This window comes from Cucumis sativus, chromosome 3 (genome assembly GCF_000004075.3).
Source record: "Cucumis sativus cultivar 9930 chromosome 3, Cucumber_9930_V3, whole genome shotgun sequence".
Classification (NCBI taxonomy): Eukaryota; Viridiplantae; Streptophyta; class Magnoliopsida; order Cucurbitales; family Cucurbitaceae; genus Cucumis; species Cucumis sativus.
In genome coordinates, this window is record NC_026657.2 from 30491310 (window position 1) to 30513562 (window position 22253).

The 22253-nt window shown below is 34.5% G+C and overlaps 4 protein-coding genes across 8 annotated transcripts; 2 read left to right on the forward strand and 2 right to left on the reverse strand.

Moving 5' to 3' along the window:
• Positions 1–577: 577 nt before the first annotated feature.
• LOC101208693 (heat stress transcription factor A-3) lies at positions 578–4245 on the forward strand. 2 transcript variants are annotated; one of them, XM_031882400.1, is made up of 3 exons: positions 578–1567; positions 2407–3437; positions 3791–4245. In XM_031882400.1, exons 1-3 carry the CDS (start codon positions 995–997, stop codon positions 3849–3851), a joined length of 1665 nt encoding a protein of 554 aa, XP_031738260.1. In that variant the 5' UTR covers positions 578–994; the 3' UTR covers positions 3852–4245. The 2 variants fall into 2 exon arrangements, with proteins under 2 accessions (XP_031738260.1, XP_011651989.1); XM_011653687.2 differs by lacking the exon at positions 3791–4245 and having other exon boundaries at positions 579–1567; positions 2407–3678.
• Positions 4246–5816: 1571 nt separating this feature from the next.
• LOC101208938 (ribosome production factor 2 homolog) lies at positions 5817–8244 on the reverse strand. Its single transcript, XM_004137824.3, has 6 exons — positions 8004–8244; positions 7668–7871; positions 6889–7134; positions 6566–6808; positions 6416–6481; positions 5817–6216 (listed from the first exon to the last, which is right to left on the reverse strand). The coding sequence occupies exons 1-6, from the start codon at positions 8070–8072 to the stop codon at positions 6076–6078; spliced, it is 969 nt and encodes a 322-aa protein (XP_004137872.1). The 5' UTR covers positions 8073–8244; the 3' UTR covers positions 5817–6075.
• Positions 8245–8786: 542 nt separating this feature from the next.
• LOC101223169 (polyadenylation and cleavage factor homolog 4) lies at positions 8787–16448 on the forward strand. Of its 4 annotated transcripts, XR_969085.2 has the most exons (8): positions 8787–9566; positions 11314–11415; positions 11707–11964; positions 12350–12463; positions 12560–13012; positions 13220–15154; positions 15712–15885; positions 16015–16448. XR_969085.2 is itself a non-coding variant. In XM_011653689.2 (7 exons), the coding sequence occupies exons 1-7, from the start codon at positions 9183–9185 to the stop codon at positions 15724–15726; spliced, it is 3261 nt and encodes a 1086-aa protein (XP_011651991.1). In that variant the 5' UTR covers positions 8787–9182; the 3' UTR covers positions 15727–16448. The 4 variants fall into 4 exon arrangements, 3 of the variants coding, with proteins under 3 accessions (XP_011651991.1, XP_011651992.1, XP_031738261.1); XM_011653689.2 differs by having other exon boundaries at positions 15712–16448; XM_011653690.2 differs by having other exon boundaries at positions 12350–12457; positions 15712–16448.
• A 1862-nt stretch (positions 16449–18310) lies between these two features.
• Positions 18311–19079, reverse strand: LOC105434966 (phytosulfokines 5). Its single transcript, XM_011653688.2, has 3 exons — positions 18869–19079; positions 18661–18737; positions 18311–18562 (listed from the first exon to the last, which is right to left on the reverse strand). The coding sequence occupies exons 1-3, from the start codon at positions 18978–18980 to the stop codon at positions 18458–18460; spliced, it is 294 nt and encodes a 97-aa protein (XP_011651990.1). The 5' UTR covers positions 18981–19079; the 3' UTR covers positions 18311–18457.
• Positions 19080–22253: the final 3174 nt, after the last annotated feature.

Consider the following 22253-nt stretch of genomic DNA (forward strand, 5'->3'; position numbering starts at 1 on the left):
TAATGAGAAAAAGTGAAGTGTGTGGGACCCACGTATAGAAATAATGAGAAAATAAAATAATGTGGAGCTTAGTGTAGTATAAATATAAAAATAAGAAAAAAATATAATATGTAGGATCCACTGCATAGAAGTCGTGTACCTAAAATCACCTATTTTTCAAAATAGTTTTGCACCCACCCTATTTTTTATATATTAAATTTTACGTCATTTTTAAAAAGGATCCCATTTTGGATGTAGAATCAAAGTGATTATTACTCAACTAAATAAAAGAGAACAAATGATGTAGTCATCAGTCAAATTAGCATCCTTTAATTTATGATATTAACATTTAATCAATTAAAATAAAATAAATGAATACTTTTATATTAAATATAATTAAGTTATTTGAATAAGTGTTGTTGTTGTTGTTTTTTTCTTTTTTAATTCCAAGTAGTATTGTATATTAAAAATCTAATTGAGAGAGACCTTAAAAATCCTATTGGTGAGTGGAGATTTAGTGCTAACTTCCTCCTTAAGCAAGGCCCGGTCCAAAACGGTCGCTTTCAGACTAAAACCGTACGGTCAAAAAATATGTAAAATCCCGCGTTGAAAGATCCTCCCGTTAGGTGTGGCCAGTTTCCCCCAACCACAATACCGGCCTTCCCAAACACCGCAGCTTCTGCGAAAACGATCTCGTAAACGAAGGTCGGTTCTTCTTTTGCTATTCCTTCCCTTCCAATTTGTAGAGAACCCAAATCCTTCCACTTTTTGGCAATTTCTTAATGGGGTCCCGGCACGAGCAACAACTTCACTGTAGAGCTACGACTCCATTCATAGTCACTGTCTCCACCGCCTTTGAATTTCTTTCCCCAGATTTTTATCCCACACTTTGTCGGCGTATACTCCTTTTTTGCTGTCTTATATATACTCTGCTCCATTTACACGAATTCATAACTGGGTTTTCTTTACTTTTTCAAATTTCGGAACTGTGTGTATTGGGGTTTGAGTTTGACAGATGAAACCCATTAAGGAGGGTGATTCAGTTACTCCTATTGCCGTATCTTCTTCTTCTGGTCAATCGGAGTTTGATGCTGCTGGGTTTTCTTCGGACCCTGAATCTATGTTATTGCCCTTTTCGCGGCCTTTAATGGGTTCTGAATCGTTTTCTCCTTGTGGGTCTTTTCTTGAAGACGCGGCAGCAGGGCTTTCAATGGTTAGTATTGGTTTTTCTTCGTCTCCATCTACAGGGGGATTTTTGGGTGAAAACCCAATGCCATCTTCTGCTGCACACCACATGTTCGACGTAATGCTTGAACCAGATAAAAGAACTTTGGATCCATTTGTGGTGCCGTGTATGGAGAGTGATGTGCCTCAACCGCTAGAATCCCTTCATGGTCAGTTTGTTCCGCCATTTCTGTGGAAGACTTTCGATATTGTTGAGGATCCTGTGCTTGATTCTATTGTATCTTGGGGTTCGGCAGGGCAGAGCTTTGTGGTTTGGGATCCCGTGGAGTTTTCTAAAGTGATTCTTCCTTCTAATTTCAAGCACAACAACTTCTCCAGTTTTGTCAGACAGCTAAATACTTATGTGGGTATTGCAGTACAGCCTCTAATGGCTACTGTGGTCTGTATGTAAATTTTTTGTTCCACCTTTTGTTTTCTGCTCTTTTTGTAATTATCTTGATTTCTTTGTACTTTTATGCTTGTTTTTTTGCCTCTAGGTTTGTTTTCTTTTTCAATTTTTTGATTTGTTATTTTCTTCTCTCTGTAATTCCTTGACAAAGACCGTTGCTGGGAGACGGGGATGGGGTTTCCCCCCTCAATCTCAATGTAATTGACTCATTTTTGTACTTTTGGAATATTTCTTGGGATGTATCGAACTTTACTCCTCACGCTTCTGTATAAGATCTTTCCATTCATATTTTTACTGGTTGCTTCTCTGTAATGGGATTGGTGTATTTATGTCAGTTTTAAACTATTGTGTATAATTAGTGTTATTTTATGTACCTTGTCATCGATTTTGTACAATTTGTTCTTAAGTAATGTAAGAGTTGCTAGGCCACTCTTTCCTGCTTGATATTGCAGGCCTGAGGAAATACTTCCCTAGTGTTTGAAGGGGATTGAGGACTTCCATCTTCACCACGTAGAATCAGGTCAAATTGACTGTGTTACTATGTTTACTTACCTTTCTGTCTATGTCAGCAGAAACAAATTTATTAGTTTTCTTACTGATCAGAGATTACAAAGGTGATGGAGCTTCCCCTATAAAAGAAAACTTTCGACTACCTATTGTGTTGTGTGTTAATTTTTGTTTAAATACGTAAGTCGATGTATGCTGATGTTTGTTAATAGGAACATCTTAGGTACGTTGCTATACTCCTGATTTTGTCTTCAATGATTTGAATAACTCTTGGGAATTGAATTCAGGGATTCCGCAAGATCGATACGGACAAGTGGGAGTTTGCGAATGAAGATTTTCAACGTGGGAAGAAACACTTACTAAAGAACATTCAGAGGCGGAAATCATCTCATTCTCAGCAGATTGGAAGTTTAATAGGGCCATCTACTGGAGGAGGGAAGTCTGGATTAAAAGATGAGATTGGAAGGTTAAAGAAAGAGAGGAGCATGTTAATGCAGGAGGTTGTGGAATTGCAGCAGCAACAGAAGGGAACTGCTCAGCATGTGAATACGGTGAACCAACGCCTCCAGTCAGCAGAGCAGAGGCAGAAGCAGATGATTTCTTTCTTGGCAAAGTTGCTTCAGAATCCAGAATTCTTAGTTTGCTTGCAGAAAAAGAAGGAACAGAAAGATATTGATTCCTCAAGAACGAAACGGAGATTTGTTAAGCAGCATAAACATGAAGATGGTTTTACACCTTCCGTGGAAGGGCAGATTGTTAAATACCAACCTGATTGGGAAAATCTAGCCAGATCTTCAACCACACCGGATTTGAATCCAAGTCTGCTTGAAGGACCTTTTGCTTACCTTCTGCAGGGAGTATTTGGAGAATTGGGATCAATTCCAGAAGGCATGCCTAATTTTCAATTTAAGAACGCTTCATCAAGCGATGTAATTGCGTCTGAGGAATTTGTATTCCATCATGGAGTAGTAAAGCCAACAGAGGAGCTGAGGGTGGAGGCTTCAAACAAATCAATGGATGATCAACATTTCAAGGGAAAGGCTATTGAGAGTCCCCCAGAGGAATCCAATCCCGACTATTTTCTCTCTTTGGCAGAGGGTATTCTTCAGTCCTCACATCATGGAACTCGAGGCGTCATTAAACCAGAAAAAATTTGGGATGCATATTTGAATGCCGATGTCAGTCCATCCGGTTCAAGCACCAAATTGTGGAGCAATCCAGAATGCTTCGAGGATCCATTTTTGCAAATCTCCAGCGAACAATCACCAATTTGGGATTTCGACTCCCAGCAGGCCGGAGATTCGAGCACAGATAAGTGGTTAGCTTCTGGTTTCCCATTTGACGATCCAGACAATCAAGCTTATCCCAAAAATGCAGATGAATCAGATGATAAATAATCGTAGAGACTTGATTACCTACTACTGCTGCATGCAGCCACTATGAATCCTAGTTATATATCTAGTTGAAAGAACTATGGATCGAGTCATTTATTTACTTAGAAAATGAATTGATTATTCACTTCCATTCTATCTTAAAATTCAGGATCTTCCTTTATTTCATTCTCCAACTTCCATATACAAAATGCAGGTAGTTATATAGGTTGGGTTGTGTTTGCCTTTCACCTGCAATGTTATAGTAATTTCTGTTGCTAACATATACATTAAGTTGCAGGCATGAAATCATTGGACATCTATTCAACAAGAAGCCGGAGTTCATGGAAGATTGGAAGTAAGAGCCTTGATCCACTGTGATTTTCTTTTCCAGCTTTGATGGTTTTGTCGTGGAAGAGAACTTGGCAACCATTGCAAGAAATGGAGGAATTAAATCGGCAATGGGGTCTTGGATTTGAGGAGCTCTGGGGGGATGGTTGAGTGAAGAAGCCGTAATGGCATCATGGAGTGAGAAGAGCTTGAAGCCTCAAGAAGTGAGGGTTCGTATGGTCTAATGGTCTGCTGGCTGGTTTAGTTTGTCAAAATTACCATTCTAAATCCTTTTCGATTGAATTTCCGTTGGCAGAACAAGTTTAGACATATGTTATCAAGTCGATTATTTTTTTGTTTAAAGCTCAACTGTGATTAACATAATTTTTTCTTTCTTTAAGGTAAATGTTTGCCTTTTCATACTTCCATTTGCTGTATTATAAAATCTCATAATTTTGAAAAACCGTCAGGAAATATCAGTTTCCGTAGATAATTTTTTAAAAAACAAAAAATATAAATCTTTATTTGTTAATCCTTGAAAATTAGTCCAAACACAACCTACGTTACAACATTGGCGAAAATAGCACACTTTTGATTTTTGTTTACAAAAGTAGCATATTTTTCTAAAACTTGTAAAACTATTTTTTTCTGTCAATCTCGGACGAGATTGACCATCGTGATTTTTCTAAAATGTTAAAATTTTTCACTTATTGATTATTCTTGATTTTTCTATTCATCTTGGTAGACAATTAGGGAAAGAAAAAATAACAATTTAAATGAAATATTTGAGGAAATGGACAAAAGTAGCAAAAAAAATAGTTAAGATTTGGGAATGTTTGAATAACTTTTTTGAAATGATAATTTTTTTTTGAAGAATCTCGATTCAATTGTGTAGTGACATGCACAAGAAAAACCCAAAACAATCAAAAGTTGAAATTTTTTAATATTTTAGGGAAATATCGATGGTCGATCTCACTCGAGATTGACTAAGAAAAACAGTTTTACAAGTTTTAAAAAATGTGTTGTTCTTGAAAACAAAAATCAAAAGTGTGCTACTTTTACCAATTTCCTTCAACATTGCCTTGGTATGAGTGACACTATCTCTTTCTGAAAAGATCGATGACATATTGTGGTATTCTTTTTGTGATTTTTTCTGATTTGTTTTGTCTCTCTCTCGTACTCTTGATATTTTTGTTGTAATTTGACTGATGATGAAACTCAGAAATGAGTAGCTTTATCTGCTATTAAAAAATTTATTTGGGAACTTAGTCATAAATCTATAAACACTATTGGTCATCTCCAATGTCATATGCCTTATGTCTCTTTCTCCTTCTTGATGTGTTGTGCTAATGTTGAATCTTGCCCATCTTTTTATTCATTGTCCTTACACTCAACAATTCTAGGATTTCGTTTAGAAGATTTTTACTTGATCTACTGCTTTGTCCAATGAATTTCAGACATCCTCAATTTTCTAATGTTGCAAGAAGGTTATTTGGCTGACTCTTCTTCTTGGACTTTCTTTTGGACTTCATGGAGCAAACGTAATAGGCGACTTTGAGACTCTTTTCATCTTTTAGTTCTTTCTTTGACATGGTATTTATCCACGTCTTTTATTGGTGCAAAACTAGACAAGAACTTTAGCTTATCGATTTTCATTGATCAACAATTGATGCCCGTTTTGTAATCATCTTTAGATGCTTTGGGTTTTGATGTTTGTTTCATATATGAAAAAAATTCAGTACATCTGAGTTGGAGAGATTCAAACCACGGGTAGCGTAAATTAAATAAAGAAGTCAAGACATGTGACTTCCTCTGTCCCAAAGAAATTACTGGGATCTAGGTGTGCTTTGTACCCATCAATTCAAATCAAGGGCAGAGATCGGCTTACTACGCATCCCTAACACAATCCCTAACACAATCATACACATAAATACAAATCTAGTTTTTCAAACCATGCCGAGCTTAGTAGTGTGACAAAAAAAAAAAAACAGAAATAATACACATTTAATTATCTTTACCACAATTAATCTTGAAGGAACAATCTGTTTCTACAACTTTGTGTCCTAGTTAAGATGATAAAAAGGTAGGCTTAACATGCAAAGAATCAGATTGAGGGCCAAAAAACAAAATTGTATAAAACCAAGTAAATAATTTGTCTGCTCTCTCCACATAATTGTCATGCTAATACTATGCATTTCACTCATAACACAAGTTAACAAGAGGAGGATTGAATCAAATAGTGTTACACTAATTGAACTATTCCGAATCTTCCTTTGGTTTTTCAGAATCTTCCTTTGGTTTTTTAGAGGCTGGCCCATCATCTCTATTTTTCATTTTTGCTTCCCGCCGTTCTCTCTTCACTCCCTTTGATTTGTCGACTATAGCCATATCTCCAACCTATGAGTCAAATTTGAGTAAAGCAAATTATTTGAATGACATACAATTTGTGATGAAAACGCTACTTCGGTGATAAACATGGCAAGGGAAGAGTTCAATAACATGAACCACTTCCAGTCCCTGCGGTATCTTTGACAGTCATGATTCTCTAACAAGAAAACAGATAGACAGACAGAGAGAGGGAGAGATGTGCACACACCTTTTGATCAGGAATATATATCCTTCCAATCTTGCCCTGAATAATATCTTTGCTAACATTTTTCTCCTGGGAGAAGTAAACATCAAAATTAGGACAAACAGCTTAATGAAAAAATTGAAGTGTATTCATTAAAAAGATAGTTCATTAAACCTTCTTCTTAGCCTTATCCTTGGCTGTTTTCATGGCTTCTTTCCTTAGCCCATCAGTAGGAAGTCGGTGGCGACGAATCACCATATCCATTGAAGGACCAACTTCAACTAGTTCCATTCTTGGAACTACTGAACCTGATTTCTTCAATCGCAATGCACAATGAGTGAGAAATACTTTATTCGGTGAGATGGCTGTACATACATATACACGGTCCAATCCTGAAAGATTTAAATTCTCTACAACCTGCAAAATACCATAGATATCTTTTATATCTACACCCTGAACAGTTACACTCAAGTCAACTAAAGCTGCAGGGTTTTTACCTCTCCTCGGAAGAAATCAAGCAAGACTTCCTTTAAATGCTTTAGCTCTTCCACATTCTCAAATCCTTCCCCAATGAAAGTAATGAAAGGCTTTGATCCCACCCGTGGAGATAGTTTCTTATCGTACGCGAAAGAATGCATTGACTTGAAATTCTCAATCCCAACCTCAACCATGTCATAGATGTGCTGATTGTAGGTTCTTGCTATAACAAGGTTATTGGGTCGTTTCTTTGAGTGAGAACCATACTGCAAAAAAGGTGCAATAATTACATCAATAAACAACTGGAGACATAGAAGTAAGAAGCTGTTTACTATTTCATAATAACAAAGGAAAAGATAAACAAAGCTAGAACCCAACCGTAGCGGTGTTTGCATATAAACAAAGCAGTGTACCTCCTGAACTGACGTTCTCGAAACTCTTAGTGACTTAACTTACCCAAAAGAATGCAAATCATGACTATGTTTATCTACATGGGTTCATCCGTTTGAGAACTGCTTAGTTCTTCGATCATTTGAGATATCTAAAACCCATTTAAAGAAAACTAGAAGCACTCATCCAAATGAATCAAACCTAAAGCGAAGCGTTACATGGCTCTAATTAATTTTATATCAAATGGTTCGTTGTGATTGCAAGGTAAACAAAGTGCATCCGATGGGAAAACTAAGTTGAACTATCAAATACAAACCATAAAGAGGTACTCACTGCAGTGCTCCAATAAATTAAGCGAAATAAACAACCAAATACACCTAGATTATTAAGCATTCATAACTTTACTCACCAGGATAATACTACAGTCAGTCTTGAGAGAGAAGAATTCTAAAGACGCATCACCGCCACTTTCAAATGGTTTAATTCCATCATTCTTACGAGAATACTTCACGGCACTCTCTTTCTTCAGGTGATAAAGTTCCGTCAGTACTTCATTCAGCACGCCACTCGTTTTAGTTCCATGAAGTATCAGCGTCTTCTTCCCCGTCTCAACCTACAATATCCAAATCGATAACCAAATCCATCAATGCACAAAACAGATAATAATCCAAAACCCACATACACTTCTATGAAATGCGTTTAATCAACAAACATAAACGCTTTACAGGGGACTGGAAGCACTTACAAGTTTGGGAGCACGTTTCTCAAGCTCTCGCTTGACTTTCCGATTCTTGGGAGTTCTAATCTGCAACATGGTGGAGGACAAGGGGATGAAGGAGATGAGATTTAGGGTTTGGTTGCTGAAGTAGCAGAGGAAAATCGATACACTTCCGGCGAATGCAAGCCGACGCCGATTTTGTAGGGCTTTGAAGGATGGGCGTCTTTAACGTTAGGGTTTTGGGATCAAGTGGGGGTTTGCCAAAACTCATAAAGCCACGTAATCCTCCTATTTAAATTATTGTAAAAAATACATTTTTGTCACCCACATCTTTTTCTCTTTTCTACCTTTTATTTTCTCAAATAATTTGATTTAGTGATATTTACATGTTTTCAAGGTAGAGTTGAATGAGAAATCTAAAACTATCCTAAAAACGAAAGAAATAGAAAATTAGAGAGAAATTGATGTAAATAGTTGAAAATATTTAATATTTTATTTTATCAATAATAAAAAATAAAATAAAAAGGGATTCATATAAATAAATAAATAAATATATATATATATTGATAAGTAAATAAATGGGCCAATGGAATAAAGAGCATAAAAAGCTTTACCTATTGCCCGCCACGCCGCCACTTCTCAATTTCTTCATTTAAGTGCTCCATTGCTCCCCATAGTCACCACCGCAGCAGATAAGAACTTGGAAAAAGAGGAATTTTACTAAATCTAAAAGTTTTTTTTTTTTTTAAATTTTATTTTGTTAATAATTAAAAATAAAAAGGAACGGACAGCTCAAACTGGGGGCTAAGCGTTGTTGCATTCTCTCTATATAACAAGCCCACTCTAAATCTCATTCCAAAGCCTCTCTTCTTCCCGGTTTCCACCATTTTTTTCCTTTCATTTCTATCCCCTTCCTTTCTTGTAAATCTTCCTTCTTCATTCTCTGTAATTTTCTACGATTAGGGTTTTGTTCTTGTACAATTCTGTGTGTTCACTCGGGTTTCTTTTTCTTTTTTTTTTCTTTTCCTTGTAATCTACATGTTGCTTTTGCGCGAACTAGTTGCTGGTAGGAAGAAATCAAGGAAAGTTATTGAGATCTTTTGTTTTCTTGTTTTGTCAATTTCTTTTCGTTTGTATCGATGATGTAATTATACAGAAATTAGAATTTTCATTAGTTTTAGGAAGGATTAGGGTTTTGGTTTGCTAATGGAAATGGAGAGCTCGCGGAGACCTTTCGATCGAACTAGGGAACCGGGTTTGAAGAAGCCCCGACTTGCCGATGAGGCTGACCGCGGTGCCAATATTAATGGCCGGCCGTTTCCGCAGAGACCAGTTGTGTCTGGGAACAATATTGTGCAACAACCCAGATTTCGACCAAGTGATAGGGATTCGGGAAGTAGTGATTCTGGTCGAGGGGGGTATCAGCCTCAGCCACCGCAGCATCAGGAGCTTGTGAGTCAGTACAGGACCGCCCTTGCTGAGCTGACTTTCAATTCCAAACCAATCATCACCAATTTGACCATAATCGCGGGTGAAAATCTTCAGGCTGCGAAGGCGATCGCTTCCACCATTTACGCCAACATTCTCGAGGTGAACCCAGTTTAAACTGTGTAGCAGCGTTTTGCATTCTGTTTATTGATTCTTTTTTCTTTTTCTTCTTCTTTTTGTGTGAATATGATTGTATGGGGATTAGTGTAGAAGGAAAAGAAGAATACAGAAAATGATATGTTGTTGAAGTGCAGAAGTAGAATTGTAAGTGCATTTGGATTAATGAAATCTTTGCGTTTTCACAGCGATTTTAATTGTCTTTTGTAGAAAGTGCAATATCTTGGTTGTGGAATATATAAATAGCTCCTGTAATATGTTTTTTCAACGCGCCATAATCTTTTAGTACTCAAAAGTACATGTTTTCTTAATAGTAAATGCTTTGTTTTCAAAGGAGGTTGTAACAATGCTGGTTTTGGTGTGGCTATCACTCACGAGGCTGAGATATCTAATGAAACTTTGCGTTAATAATTGGTGACTTTGCCATAATAAGGTCGATTACTTATTGAGCTAACTGAACATTTAATTTATTGAACAAGTTAAACGATTCTGCGGTTTTCTCTTCTATAATTGATTGACTCTCCTGTGTACTGAAATCAATGGTTAATATTTGTTGGTTGGCTCTTAATTACGTTATTGCTAAATCCATCATTCAGCAACGATGCAAAAATTTGTACCCAATAAAAACTACCAATGAAATAGTAGGCACCAAGGTGAGTTGACAAATGATTGCATTTTGACAGGAGGCTAACGATCTTTCATCTCTATAAGAGATCATTGATCTGGGAAAACTTTAGCAGCTTTGAGCTAGGATATTAGATAAAGTTCTCGTGGTTTTGGTGAAACTCTGCATGTTAAAAGAAACTTTCTATTCAATCGGAAAAAATGTTGCACAAAATTTCCCCCAGACACTTGGAGTTGTAAGTTTGACTTGTATTGTAATTGAAGTTTTTTGATACCTTAGGTCTTCCTTTTATGCTAATCCTGTTTTTATATGGGTGCCTTCTAGTGTTCCCTTCTCCTGATCTAGTGAAGCTTGAAATATAATATGCTACTAGAGAAGGATCAGTCAGTTTTGATGTGCTGTGCACCCCATATTATAATGTTCAGTGAGCAAAAATAGATACTGTCAGACACTGATTTTTGTTAACAATTAGATTTGATTCTGGATTAATAACTGAGCATTAGAACTACTGTTCTATAATTTCTTTGGTATAATTAGAATGACAATGTTCAAGACTGCTGGAGGTTTGATTCCCTTTTTATGTGCGTGTTGAGGTCTGTGAAAGCACTATGCATGTAGATAGTTTGCTGCTGGAAAAGTATTTAGCAGTTAACTTGTTTGTGTAGTTGACGGAGATAGTTTTAATATTTCAAGAAACTGCAGTGTTATTTGCAGTCTGGAAGCATGATTAGCCAATGAATGCAACAGTTATCTGTATTCATTTCCACTTATGTTTGACAGATGTATTGAATTTTTTAATTTTCCTCTTGGCTCCTAAGGTTTAACCTTCCCTATCATTTGAAGATCTCAACCAATATTATATTCTGATGGCGATCTCCATTTATGTGAATGCACATCCTATACTGTAAATTTTTACGCATTATTATTTTACTCTGATCTCCAAATATTGTACTTTTTCTCTCTAAAACTGGTATTTGTATTGTATATGCATGTACAATATGCTTGCTTATGGTATTTAATACCTTTATATGGGATTGGCCCTACAATTGTCAATTGTTCATCTGTCTTGATGCTATATTGATTTCTTTATTCTTATATATGTTCCAGGTTCCTAGTGAGCAGAAGCTACCTTCACTTTATCTACTGGACAGTATTGTAAAGAATATTGGAAGAGATTACATAAAATACTTCGCAGCAAGGCTGCCGGAGGTTAGACTTTTGTTCCCTACCAAGAGCATCCCTCACCCACCACGCACGCGGAACAAAGCAAATTTTATGTCTTTGTCCACCATAAGTAGTTATGCTTTCTTGATGCTCTTTCAGTCATTGTTCATTTTCTACAACTGATAGGAAGATATCAACGTGAATGTCATTGCCCAGCATTACTTGACCAGTAACCTGGGTTCTTTCAAGTATAACAATTTTGTGATAGTATTCTTTGCTGTTCATTATCTTCTGCTTATCCCAAATTTATAAATATTTATTTCTATCATTTATTAGGTATTCTGCAAAGCTTATAGGCAGGTTGACCCTTCTGTACATCCAAGTATGAGACATCTTTTTGGAACCTGGAAAGGAGTGTTTCCTCTTCAAACTCTGCAGATTATTGAGAAAGAACTTGGATTCGTGCCTAGTGGTAGTTCTTCTTCTGTGGCCATAACCTCGAAGCCAGATTTGCAGGCACAACGTCCAACTCCCCACAGTATCCATGTAAATCCGAAGTATATAGAGCGGCAACGGCTTCAGCAGTCAGGCAGGGTTAGTGAAGTTCTGCTATTGCGTTCTGTTTTAATCCTGGCAATGTTCAACTTATCCTGGATTTTTAAATGTGGTTATCTGCCCTTATAAACTGAGAATCTGTTGTGTTTGTTAAGTGGACTACTGATACTTGGTGATGTTATTCTGTTTTCATCCAGAGTATTGTGCATATTATTTCCCTTTGCATACATTGGTAACCAATTCAGCTTTGCTTGGATGTAGAAATTGATTTCTGAAAAACCTGTAGGAACTTGCCTGTACTTTTTTTAACCTAAGAAACTTAACTTGCAAAGTGGATTTGTTACTCTTTTTTCTTGTTCATCTTATAATAATGAATTGTTTGTTTGTTATTAAGAAAAAGATTAATCTTTTACACGTGATGAAGGTGAAAGGAATAGCTACTGATGCTACTGGCGGTACAACAAATGTAAGTCAGGATGTTGCTCAAGCAAAAATGAGTACTGGACGTCCATGGGCGGATGCTCCTATTAAGGTGCTTGTAAGTAATGTTTTATTTAATTTATTTTTCAAAAAACCCAATTAATAATTAGTTTTTCATTCCCTCGCTATAAACAACATGGTATAAATTTTGCAGGACATTCAGCGCCCCCTTAGAGATGCACAAAATGATATGGCACAAGAGAAGAATGTCACAGCTGGATATTCAGACTACGATTATGGTTCTGATCTTTCAAGGACATCAAGTGTTGGAAGAAGGGTCGTTGATGAAGGGCGAGACAAACCTTGGTCTTCAGCTGGAAGCAACTTGTCTGAGAAACTATCTGGGCAAAGAAATGGGTTCAACATGAAGCTTGGATATGAAAATTACTCTGCACCCAAGTCTACAAACACCGGTGCACGTTTACTGCCTGTGCAAAATTTTTCGAGCAGCAGCAACAACAGAGTATTGTCTACTAACTGGAAGAACTCTGAGGAAGAGGAGTTTATGTGGGGTGACATGAACTCTATGTTGACAAGTCATGGTGCACCTGGTATCACCAGTAGCGCTGGAAAAGATCAATGGACTCCTGAGGATTCGGATAATTCGGTAAGCTTGAGTATAATTGATGGGGACCATTTTTTCTTGGTCAACAATATCTTTTAGTACCAATAACTTCACTAGTTACATTGGCAGAAAGCAAAACGAATGTCTTCTACATAGTTCACTCCTGTGGTGCATTTCTTGGGACTGTGCCATTATGGAACATTGAGTATGTCATATACGATTGATTAATGAGTTGTTTTCAATGTGCAGGGTATTGACAATAAGCATGTAAGTGTACGGGATACTGGGGCAAGTGTTGATAGAGAAGCTTCTAGTGATTCTCAGTCATCTGAGCAGAGAGAACTGGGGGATTCTGGACAGCAAAGGTCATCAACGTGGCAACTGCAGGAGTCAATACCTCTGGATGGGCTGAGAGGTGGGGTTCCTAGAAAGAATTCAGGTCAGTCAGGAGGCTATGGTGCTACTCTTACTTCATTGTCAGGTACTAACTCTTCTGTGGATCAAATGGGAGGTCGACCACAGATCACACCATCTAGTATTGGGGCTTCAGGACATGGGTTTCTGAATAAAGGAAGTTCAGGGCCCCTTGGGAATGTAGGCCATCAAAGATTTCCATCACGAAGTGTTGCATTCCCATCTGGACAGCCACCCTTGCACCAACGCTCATCTTCACAATTGTTAGTTGATCATGTTCCTCATCAAGTACATGACCATAAAACAACTTCATTTTCTAATCTTGATCCACGTAAAAGGCATATGCAGGATGCTGCCCTTGGCCTGCATCCCAGCGTTCGACCAGATAGTCTTCAAAAACCGCAGCCCCATGACCTACAAGCTTTAGCTTCATCCATACCCGGGTCTCAACCAAGGCACCAGTTCTCTTTATCTGAGTCGCTGAAACCTGATATCACACAGTCAGAACTTTCTAGTCAGCTTGCAGCACCAATTCCGGGCACCGATTTTGGACCATCGTCATCAGCTGGGACAGTACCAGATCGATTACCTGCAGAAATTTTGGGAAACCCAAGCACAAGTAGTTTGTTGGCTGCAGTAATGAAGAGTGGACTTTTTTCCAACCATTCAATAACCAGTAACATGCAGCAGAATATCAGCTTCCAAGATGTGGGAAATATGAAACCCCGTTCAAGCATTAAACCTCCTTTACCAAGCCGGTCTTCTCCTGCCCATACATTCTCGGAGCCAAAGATTCAGGGAGAATCTTCAGTAGGTCCTCCATCACTTGAAAGTCCATCAACTATGGTTAAGTTGTCTCAGACAAAGGTAGAAGAACCATCGTTGCCATCTGATCCACTTCCACCTTCATCTCCTATGGATAGTGCATCTACTGAAACTTCAAATGTGGTAAATGATGCTTCTAGTCCAATTTCTAACCTTTTGAGCTCATTGGTTGCAAAGGGGCTTATCTCTGCTTCAAAAGGAGAATCAACGAATAGTGTGACATCCCAGATGCCTTCACAGCCTGAAAAGTTGAAGTCAGGTGATGCTGTGACTAGTTCTGTACCAGTTCCTTCCATCCCTATTTCTTCTTCCTGTCACTCACCTACAAAACTCGAATCACCTTCAAAAGCTGCTGCTAAGATCTCTACTAGTCCACCTCCATCTGCCACAACTGAGATAAACAACCTCATAGGTTTTGAGTTTAGTTCACATGTTATTCGCAAATTTCATCCATCTGTGATCAGCGGACTCTTTGAAGATATTCCATATCAATGTAAGATCTGTGGTCTTAGACTGAAATGTGAAGAACATTTGGATATTCACTCACGGTGGCACACATTAAGAACCGAGGCAAACAATTCAAGTGGAGCACCAAGAAGATGGTATCCAAGTTCAGATGATTGGATTTCTGGAAATGCCAGATTTCTACTTGATGCTGTGACTTCTCTGGACGAATCCGATTTGATGGAAGAAGATAATGAGCCAATGGTTCCTGCTGATGAAGATCAATTTGCATGTGTTATATGTGGTGAACTTTTTGAAGATTCTTATAGTCAAGAGTTGGGTGATTGGATGTTCAAAGGAGCAATGTATATCACCATCCCATCAGTGGGTAGCGAGGTTGGAAGTACAAATGAACAAGTTGCTAGAGGACCTATTGTACACACAGCTTGTTTAACAGAAAGTTCAGTATATGACGTGGGACTAGCAACTGATATTAAGATGGTAATGTTCCTCGTTCTTCATGCTTTTGCTAGGATTTGATTTGGCTTCGTTATCATCCATTGTTCTTCCTGAATATTATCTATATATTTATTTGTATTTGTAAATGATGTTTACGTTTATCTGAGGCCAGGCCAATGATAGTGCAAATGCTATGGCATTGGACTGGTAAAGCCGAGAAGAAGATAATGCTTTTATTAATTGGGTTGATGATAGACTCTAGTGTTTGATTCCCCATTTTTTTTGTTTTATGTGTCACTATTAGAATCAATCATGAAACACCTGAATCGGTATTCACTTTCTTCTTTTACTCCGTCACTGTGAGAGCCCCTTTTACTGACGTTTAGGAACTATAAAGCACAATCCCTAAATGCATGATGTAGTGCCTAACTTGTGTTAATATATATTTTCATGACTGCCCCTGCGTGCTGAAAGTAAATGCTCAGATCTGTCTCCCTGCCTTGTACTGAATTTGTACTTGTGGCTGCATGCAATTTCTCGTTTGAACATTTAAGTGTTGTTAATATAAGCTTGTTTTCATTATGTCCAACCTTCTACAGGAAATGGATGTATGATGCTTCCCCTGCAAAGTGTCATATCGGAACTACTCTGGCGGACATTCTACTCGTGCAATTGGCGGGGGGATGGAAAAGGGAGTATGGATATGAGTGCATCACTCGTGGTAGTTCGGTTGATTACCAAAGGAGATAATAGGGAGTGGTAGCTCTATACTGGTATTTTCTAGCTTCTGAATTCCTTTTTGTTTTCTTTTTGTTTCTTTTTTTCTTCTAAAGATATATAGTTGAGAATACATCAATGCAATGATCATTTTCATTCAGATCTTTACCATCTTGTTTTCTCAGCAAATTTTCAATTAACATCAAATATATCTGTTGATGATATGAATGAGGCAGTGCAGTCCAAGTCCTGGCCGCTTGGCATCTCTATATCCGCAAGCCTTTGTATTATCAAAAATCGGTCATACTAGCAAAGTGGTTTATGTTCACCATTATTTCTTTTCTCCTTGTATTTTTGCCTTAAATTTAGCTCTGGCACCAACTCGTGTTAGACAGCAACGGAGAGTTGTTTAAGATTCTCTTTTAGGTTTACGAGGGTTGTTCACTTATCTTGCGGGTCTGGTCTGGATATGACTATAATGATGATGTTGGATTTTGCTTCTTTTTGCTTCTATCATTTGGCCTTAGTCCCACCTTGTTTGGTTGATTAGACAAGCTTGGCATGGCAGATATTGTTATACTTATGACAGATTTTATTGCAATAATTGTCTTCAACATTATGCGTTGTGTAATTATGAGAACGTTTCTGTTTGGATGGACATTAGACGTTAAAAAAAAAAAAAAAAGGAAAAAAAAAAAGCCAAATGATGACTCGAACGTAAAAATTCCTTTGATTCACACCCTTTGGTCGTAGAATTCTGTACCAATTAAGAAAAGCCAAATGATGACTCAAGCAAAATACATGCACCATTGTTGATCATGTGAGTATCATGATTGTTACAATTATACTTTCGTTAATTGATGCTTGCAAGTACCATCGTTTTTTTTTTTTTTTTTTTTGTGGTTTTTGCAATTCCTTTTCTTTTAAATAATTTTATGAAAGCTATGGTAAATTTTAATTAAAAAAATTGTATGCAACTTACATTTTGTTTAAGAAATTTTTTTTAAGAGTTGTTAAGGGTTGATGTTAAGAATTAAAATAAGGGGTTTTTTTAAAAATAAATAAATTAAATATCAAATTTTTTATACTTAAAAACAAAAATTCATTTGTAAATATTTTTTCTATTTCACTATTTTTGATAATTTTCTTTAAAATAAGCATAATTTAGCTTTTAAAGTTATTTTGTTTTGCTTCTTCTGCCCATTATTTACCTATCAAGCTTAATTTTAATTCTGAGAGAAAGAAAGAAATTATTGTAGATCATTGACTCGAGAGACTAATTAAGTAAATTAGGGTTGTAATATCATCTCACTCGGTTTTAGTTTACTTTCAATTGTGGTTTCGATATTAATCTCAAATTTAGTCTTTTTCTTTAATTTTTTAAAGCTTAAATCTAGTAATTTAAATTTAATTGGGTTTAAACTGTCTAAAATAATAATAATAACAATAATTTTTAGGTAAGGTGTAGCTTTAAGTGGATATATTATCAAAGTTTATAGAAGAAAGTTACTAAAAGTTAGTTGATATGGATGAGATTTGGACATTTTGGATATATATAATTCACTCGTGAGTTTATACTCAACCTAAGCTAAACTTAACTAATTTGATATTCTAATTTGATATACTTGTTTACTTTTCGAATTTGTTATTTCCACTGAAAGTAAAAAAGTAAAGTAAAATGGAGTTTTCAAATTCTTATCAACAACCGTCAAGTACTATAAAAAGAAAGGAAGTTGTTAATTTTAGAGAGTCTAATTAAGAGCTTTTCTTTAAAACCACTTCTTCTAAATCCATTTTAAGAGATGAAAATTCTGAAAAGTAGTTTTTCTCTAAATAGTAATCTAAAAGCTGTGGTTGAAAGTTATTATTGATTATTGGGTAAATCAAATTCAAATGGTTTTAGTGTTTGTTGAAAGGTTACGTGTTAAAACTGAATTGTCAAGTCTATGCTTAGTAAAACTTCTTTCTTATTGTCTCAGTCTTACTTTTTTCAATATTGTTTTTTGTTTGTTGTTAATGTCATAATCTTACTATTCTTATGTTCCAACACCATCATCATCATCGTCATCTCTCTCCATTCTCTTATCCCCAAAAAGAAAAATGTACACTTTTTCTTCTCATTCTTTGTAGCTCCATTGACTTAGATTACTTCAGTTCGGTTCAAATTTCTCATGTAATGCTTATCTTAAAACAAGAAAGAAAAAGAACTTCTTTTGATTAGACGATATGATAAGTAAGAGATTTGATTCTTTGATGTTTGATCTTTCAGTTAATGTTCTGTAGTTTAATTTAAAATAGATGGTTGTAATTTTTTAATGGAGTAATTGAAAAATACCATCAAACTATCACTTTGTTGTTGTTATTATTTATGAAAAGGGGGTCCTAACATCTACTTAAAGCCTTTATTTTCCTTGTAATAATAATAAAAACTTAAATATAAGATCATAGACTTGAGAAGAGACCAGAAAAGGGAAGAAGAAATGAATATAATAATAGTAATAGTAATAGTGTGTAGTAATGATAATAAATGTAAACAATATAAAACTGTATATATAAATATACGAAGAAAACAGCAACAATTTCTTCTAGTTTAAGTATTTGGATATATACATAAAAACATATATTGATTCAAGGATTCTCATTTTGTGTGTAAACATAATCCAAGTGAGCTTCTAACATCATCTTCCTCTTCTCTCCTTCTTCTTCTTCTCCTACTTCTTTCTCTCCCTTTATCTACCAGAAAAAAAAAAAAAGAATTAAAATTAAAATCCAAAGAAGGAAATTAGAAAATAAAAATAAATAAATGAAAAAGTAAAGGGTATTTAATTTACATGAGGGAAATCTGGCAATGAATCTCCTAATTGAACCATTGATCCATAGCTGATCTTCCTGTGGGTTTCTTCTATACCTGCAAATTTTCGAGGAAAATCGAAAGGGAAACAGAAAGAAATAGTGAGAAAATAATGGAAGTTTTTTTTTTTACAAGAAAAAGAGGGAAGAAAAATTAAAAAAGGAAGGGTTTCTAGAAATGGGTTTTACCATGTTTGGATGGAGGGAAACTAGCAGAGGCAGAATGTGAAGAAAAGAGAAGAAAAATGAAGAGAAAAGAGATGAAGAAGAAGAAGAAGAAGCCATGGGAATTGTGGTTCATTTTTCTTAATGCTGTTTCTTTTTCTCTCTTTCTTTCTTTTTTTTTTTTTTTTTTTTTGGAGGTGAAAAATGAGAGAAATGATTATTATTATTAGAAGAAGAAGAAGAAGAAGAGGGGAATAGGTCTAATGGGAATGGAGAAAATGAAAAGAAAAAAGGAAAAAGGAAAATTAAATAGAGAGGAGAATAAAATAGAGAGATTGTGTGTTTGTTGCCTTTTTCAAGTCACATGGAGACACCAAAACAAAGGCAGTTATGGGCTTAAAAAATGCCAACAATCTTACAAATACCAATACTCTCTTCCTGGGCCATACCTCACTTTAATTCCCTTCCTTTCTTTTTTTTATTTCTATTACTTTCTTTCCTTAAATTTAAATTAGAGAATATAATTCAAGTTCTCGTAATTTAAACGTGCATGAAAATATTAAAAAAAAAAAAAAGTTATAGAAAATTTGATATTTTATGAAAAATTTTATTTTTTGTATATGTCAATTTCATGAAAGTATGAAATTTTAATTTTTTGTATACATAAAAATTTATATAATGTATGCTCTCTACATTACATCATGTAGTGTTTGATATTTTAATTTTTTGAGCTTTTATTAACAATTTTAATTTCCACCTTAGGAGAAGTAATATCTAGCTATTATAAGCCTACTCAAAAAACAATTACCATGTCCATTAATTTAATATTATGATTTAGCACGAAAGCATAACTAATCAAAAATCTTGAAAGAAAATAAACTTACATTGATAAAAGGATATTAATTTCGCTACTCATTTAAGTTTAATGTTTGATTCAGCAAAGTTACCAACTTTTATGATACATCTAATTCATTCTAATTGATTCATAAATTAGAAAATAATTCTCCCTCTCCAAATCTTAGGTTATGACTTTCTTTAAAATATAAATTTAAGGTAAGAACTTGAACCGAAAACTCCTTAATTATCAGATATATGCATGGGTACAATTAATTCAAACTCAGGATGAAAATTACATTATGCTTTAATCTTACTCTCATTGATTTTCTATATATTAAATGTTTCTATCACTTTTATCTGATTTAAAAATCAAACGTAACAAATGAAACGCACAAACATACAAATAATTGTTCTATTGGATTTCTATCAATAATCAATATAACAATGACGTGAAAAAAAACATAGAAACACAAATTAATTGGTTTATTGTCAAAGTAGAGAGAAAACAGAAAAAAGATTGCTGCTTTTATGCATTTTTTTAGGGTTTCATGTGAACTTCAAAGCCAAAGGAAACCATAAAGTTGCTTTCTTTATCAAAGTTTTTTTTTATTATTACATGTGAACTACAAACCAAAGATAAACCAAAAAGTTGTTTTTCTTTTCTATCATTTGGGATTTTACATATTTAACTATTAATCCCAATAACATTCTAATGTGTTTTCATTATATACACACAAAACAACATTAAAACAGTACATCACTAATAAAAATGGCATTTCTTAGAACAAATTCTTTTAGGTATACATAACAAATTCTTGGAACTGAATTAAAATGTTAATGTAGATAGATTAAAAACGTAATGCGTAGGAGAAGAGCACTTAATTTTTTCTATAAAATACCATAATATAATAAAATTTGAAGTTAGTGATGAATTGATTATAATTATTATAAAAGTCACATATAACTCCTCCAAATTAGTGATAATAATATTATAGTGATTAGAGAAAAAGAATAATAAAAAGAAGAAAAATAATGGTGGGATGTTAAATTAAAAATAAAGAAAAAGCTTAGTGGAAGAAGTCAAAGCTTAGGACTGCCATGGACGACAGCTGTCCGGAAAACCCCAAAATCATAAAAAAGTTTTTTTTATATAATTATTAATATTTTAAATTTTCCCTAATATTGAGAGAAATGCACGTGACCAACAATTTACAAAGCCTTTTTAATAACACTTTTATTTTAATGGGGAATTTGATTCTTTCTTTCAAAAAATCAAAACAAAACAAATCCTCTTGACAAAGCTATCAGACCTTCCAGACTAACCCCTTTACAAATTTATAATAATAGAGCAATAAATACTAAAATTTGATTAAAGTGTGTGTGTTTGGTATAGAACTTAATTAAACAGGGGATTAGTATGTTAAAAATGAAGCGTTTTGCAGTGTTCACATTCATAGCTGTTAGTCTGTAGAAATAAAAGTATACATAAACCATACAAGACAACAATAGTTTGTGTGTGTGTGTGTGTATTTGGTATAGAAAGTGTTAAATTAATTTAGAAGTTTCTGACAAAAGCTATAGAAAGAAGAAGAAGATGATGCCATACATAACCATGCATGCATGCATGTCCTTTTCTTGCCTTGGGAATTGGCTCCATTATAGAACTTTCTCACTACTCCATATATAGACTAGCTGTTCTTTTTCCAAATAATAAAAATAAATTGCAAGATTCATTTTAAACTAATCTTCATTCTAATTAATTTCAAACAATAGCAGTACTTTGTTATATTATGTCTAAATATTTTAAATAATTTTTTTTTATTTTTATATTTTTGTAATAATTTATAATTCTTAAGAAAACCTATCCTCTCATTTTAAAAATAAAAACACCAGAATTACCAAAATATATAATAATATTTAACTAATAATTAGTTTCAAAGTTTTGAAAGAACATTATGAATATAAAAATACTCTTCCATATTATTGATTTTTTCATTTATTGATTTATTGATTTATTGGGCATCTTTTCTCACTTTTCTTTTTCTTCACTTTTAATCTTCTTTGTACAATTATTCAAATAAAGTTTTGTTTTCTAATATTCCCATTATATTCAATTATTCCCAAATTCCATTCTCATTTGTTACACAATTTTTCTTTGCCTACCTCTAGAAACATTTTGATTGTGACTTTGTTTTATGTCATTTTTTTGTGAAAGATTTCAAACTTTTTTTTTTGACGTTTTTCGTTATATTCGATTCTCATTTTCTACAAGATTTTTCTTTATATACCTCTAGAGATTTTTTTATTGTGGCGCTGTATATAAACATTTGAAAACTGATTTATGACTATAGAACTAGTCTCGTGCTAATGGTATCAATCTAAATCTAAGTTGAATGTTATCTTGGATAATATCATCGAAAATATTAATAAAACATAAACAAAACAAAACTTTCTAAACTATATATATATATAACAGTGAAAAAGTCATCTTATAAGTAGAAGATGTGATTGGGGTATAAAAATATTTATTTTAATTCAGTGATTAAATTGATTATTTATAATTAAATAACAT

Excerpts from the sequence above, each read along its gene's own strand:
- LOC101208693 (XM_011653687.2), top strand. The coding sequence starts at position 995 with ATGAAACCCATTAAGGAGGGTGATTCAGTTACTCCTATTGCCGTATCT. Across the intron at positions 1,568-2,406 it reads TCAGACAGCTAAATACTTAT|GGATTCCGCAAGATCGATAC; the intron begins GTGGGTATTGCA and ends AATTGAATTCAG.
- LOC101208938 (XM_004137824.3), bottom strand. The coding sequence starts at position 8,072 with ATGTTGCAGATTAGAACTCCCAAGAATCGGAAAGTCAAGCGAGAGCTT. Across the intron at positions 6,809-6,888 it reads TTGATTTCTTCCGAGGAGAG|GTTGTAGAGAATTTAAATCT; the intron begins GTAAAAACCCTG and ends GGTATTTTGCAG. Across the intron at positions 6,217-6,415 it reads TATATATTCCTGATCAAAAG|GTTGGAGATATGGCTATAGT; the intron begins GTGTGTGCACAT and ends TTTGACTCATAG.
- LOC101223169 (XM_011653689.2), top strand. The coding sequence starts at position 9,183 with ATGGAAATGGAGAGCTCGCGGAGACCTTTCGATCGAACTAGGGAACCG. Across the intron at positions 11,416-11,706 it reads TCGCAGCAAGGCTGCCGGAG|GTATTCTGCAAAGCTTATAG; the intron begins GTTAGACTTTTG and ends ATCATTTATTAG. Across the intron at positions 13,013-13,219 it reads CTGAGGATTCGGATAATTCG|GGTATTGACAATAAGCATGT; the intron begins GTAAGCTTGAGT and ends TTCAATGTGCAG.
- LOC105434966 (XM_011653688.2), bottom strand. The coding sequence starts at position 18,980 with ATGAACCACAATTCCCATGGCTTCTTCTTCTTCTTCTTCATCTCTTTT. Across the intron at positions 18,738-18,868 it reads TTTCCCTCCATCCAAACATG|GTATAGAAGAAACCCACAGG; the intron begins GTAAAACCCATT and ends GAAAATTTGCAG. Across the intron at positions 18,563-18,660 it reads CATTGCCAGATTTCCCTCAT|ATAAAGGGAGAGAAAGAAGT; the intron begins GTAAATTAAATA and ends TTTTTCTGGTAG.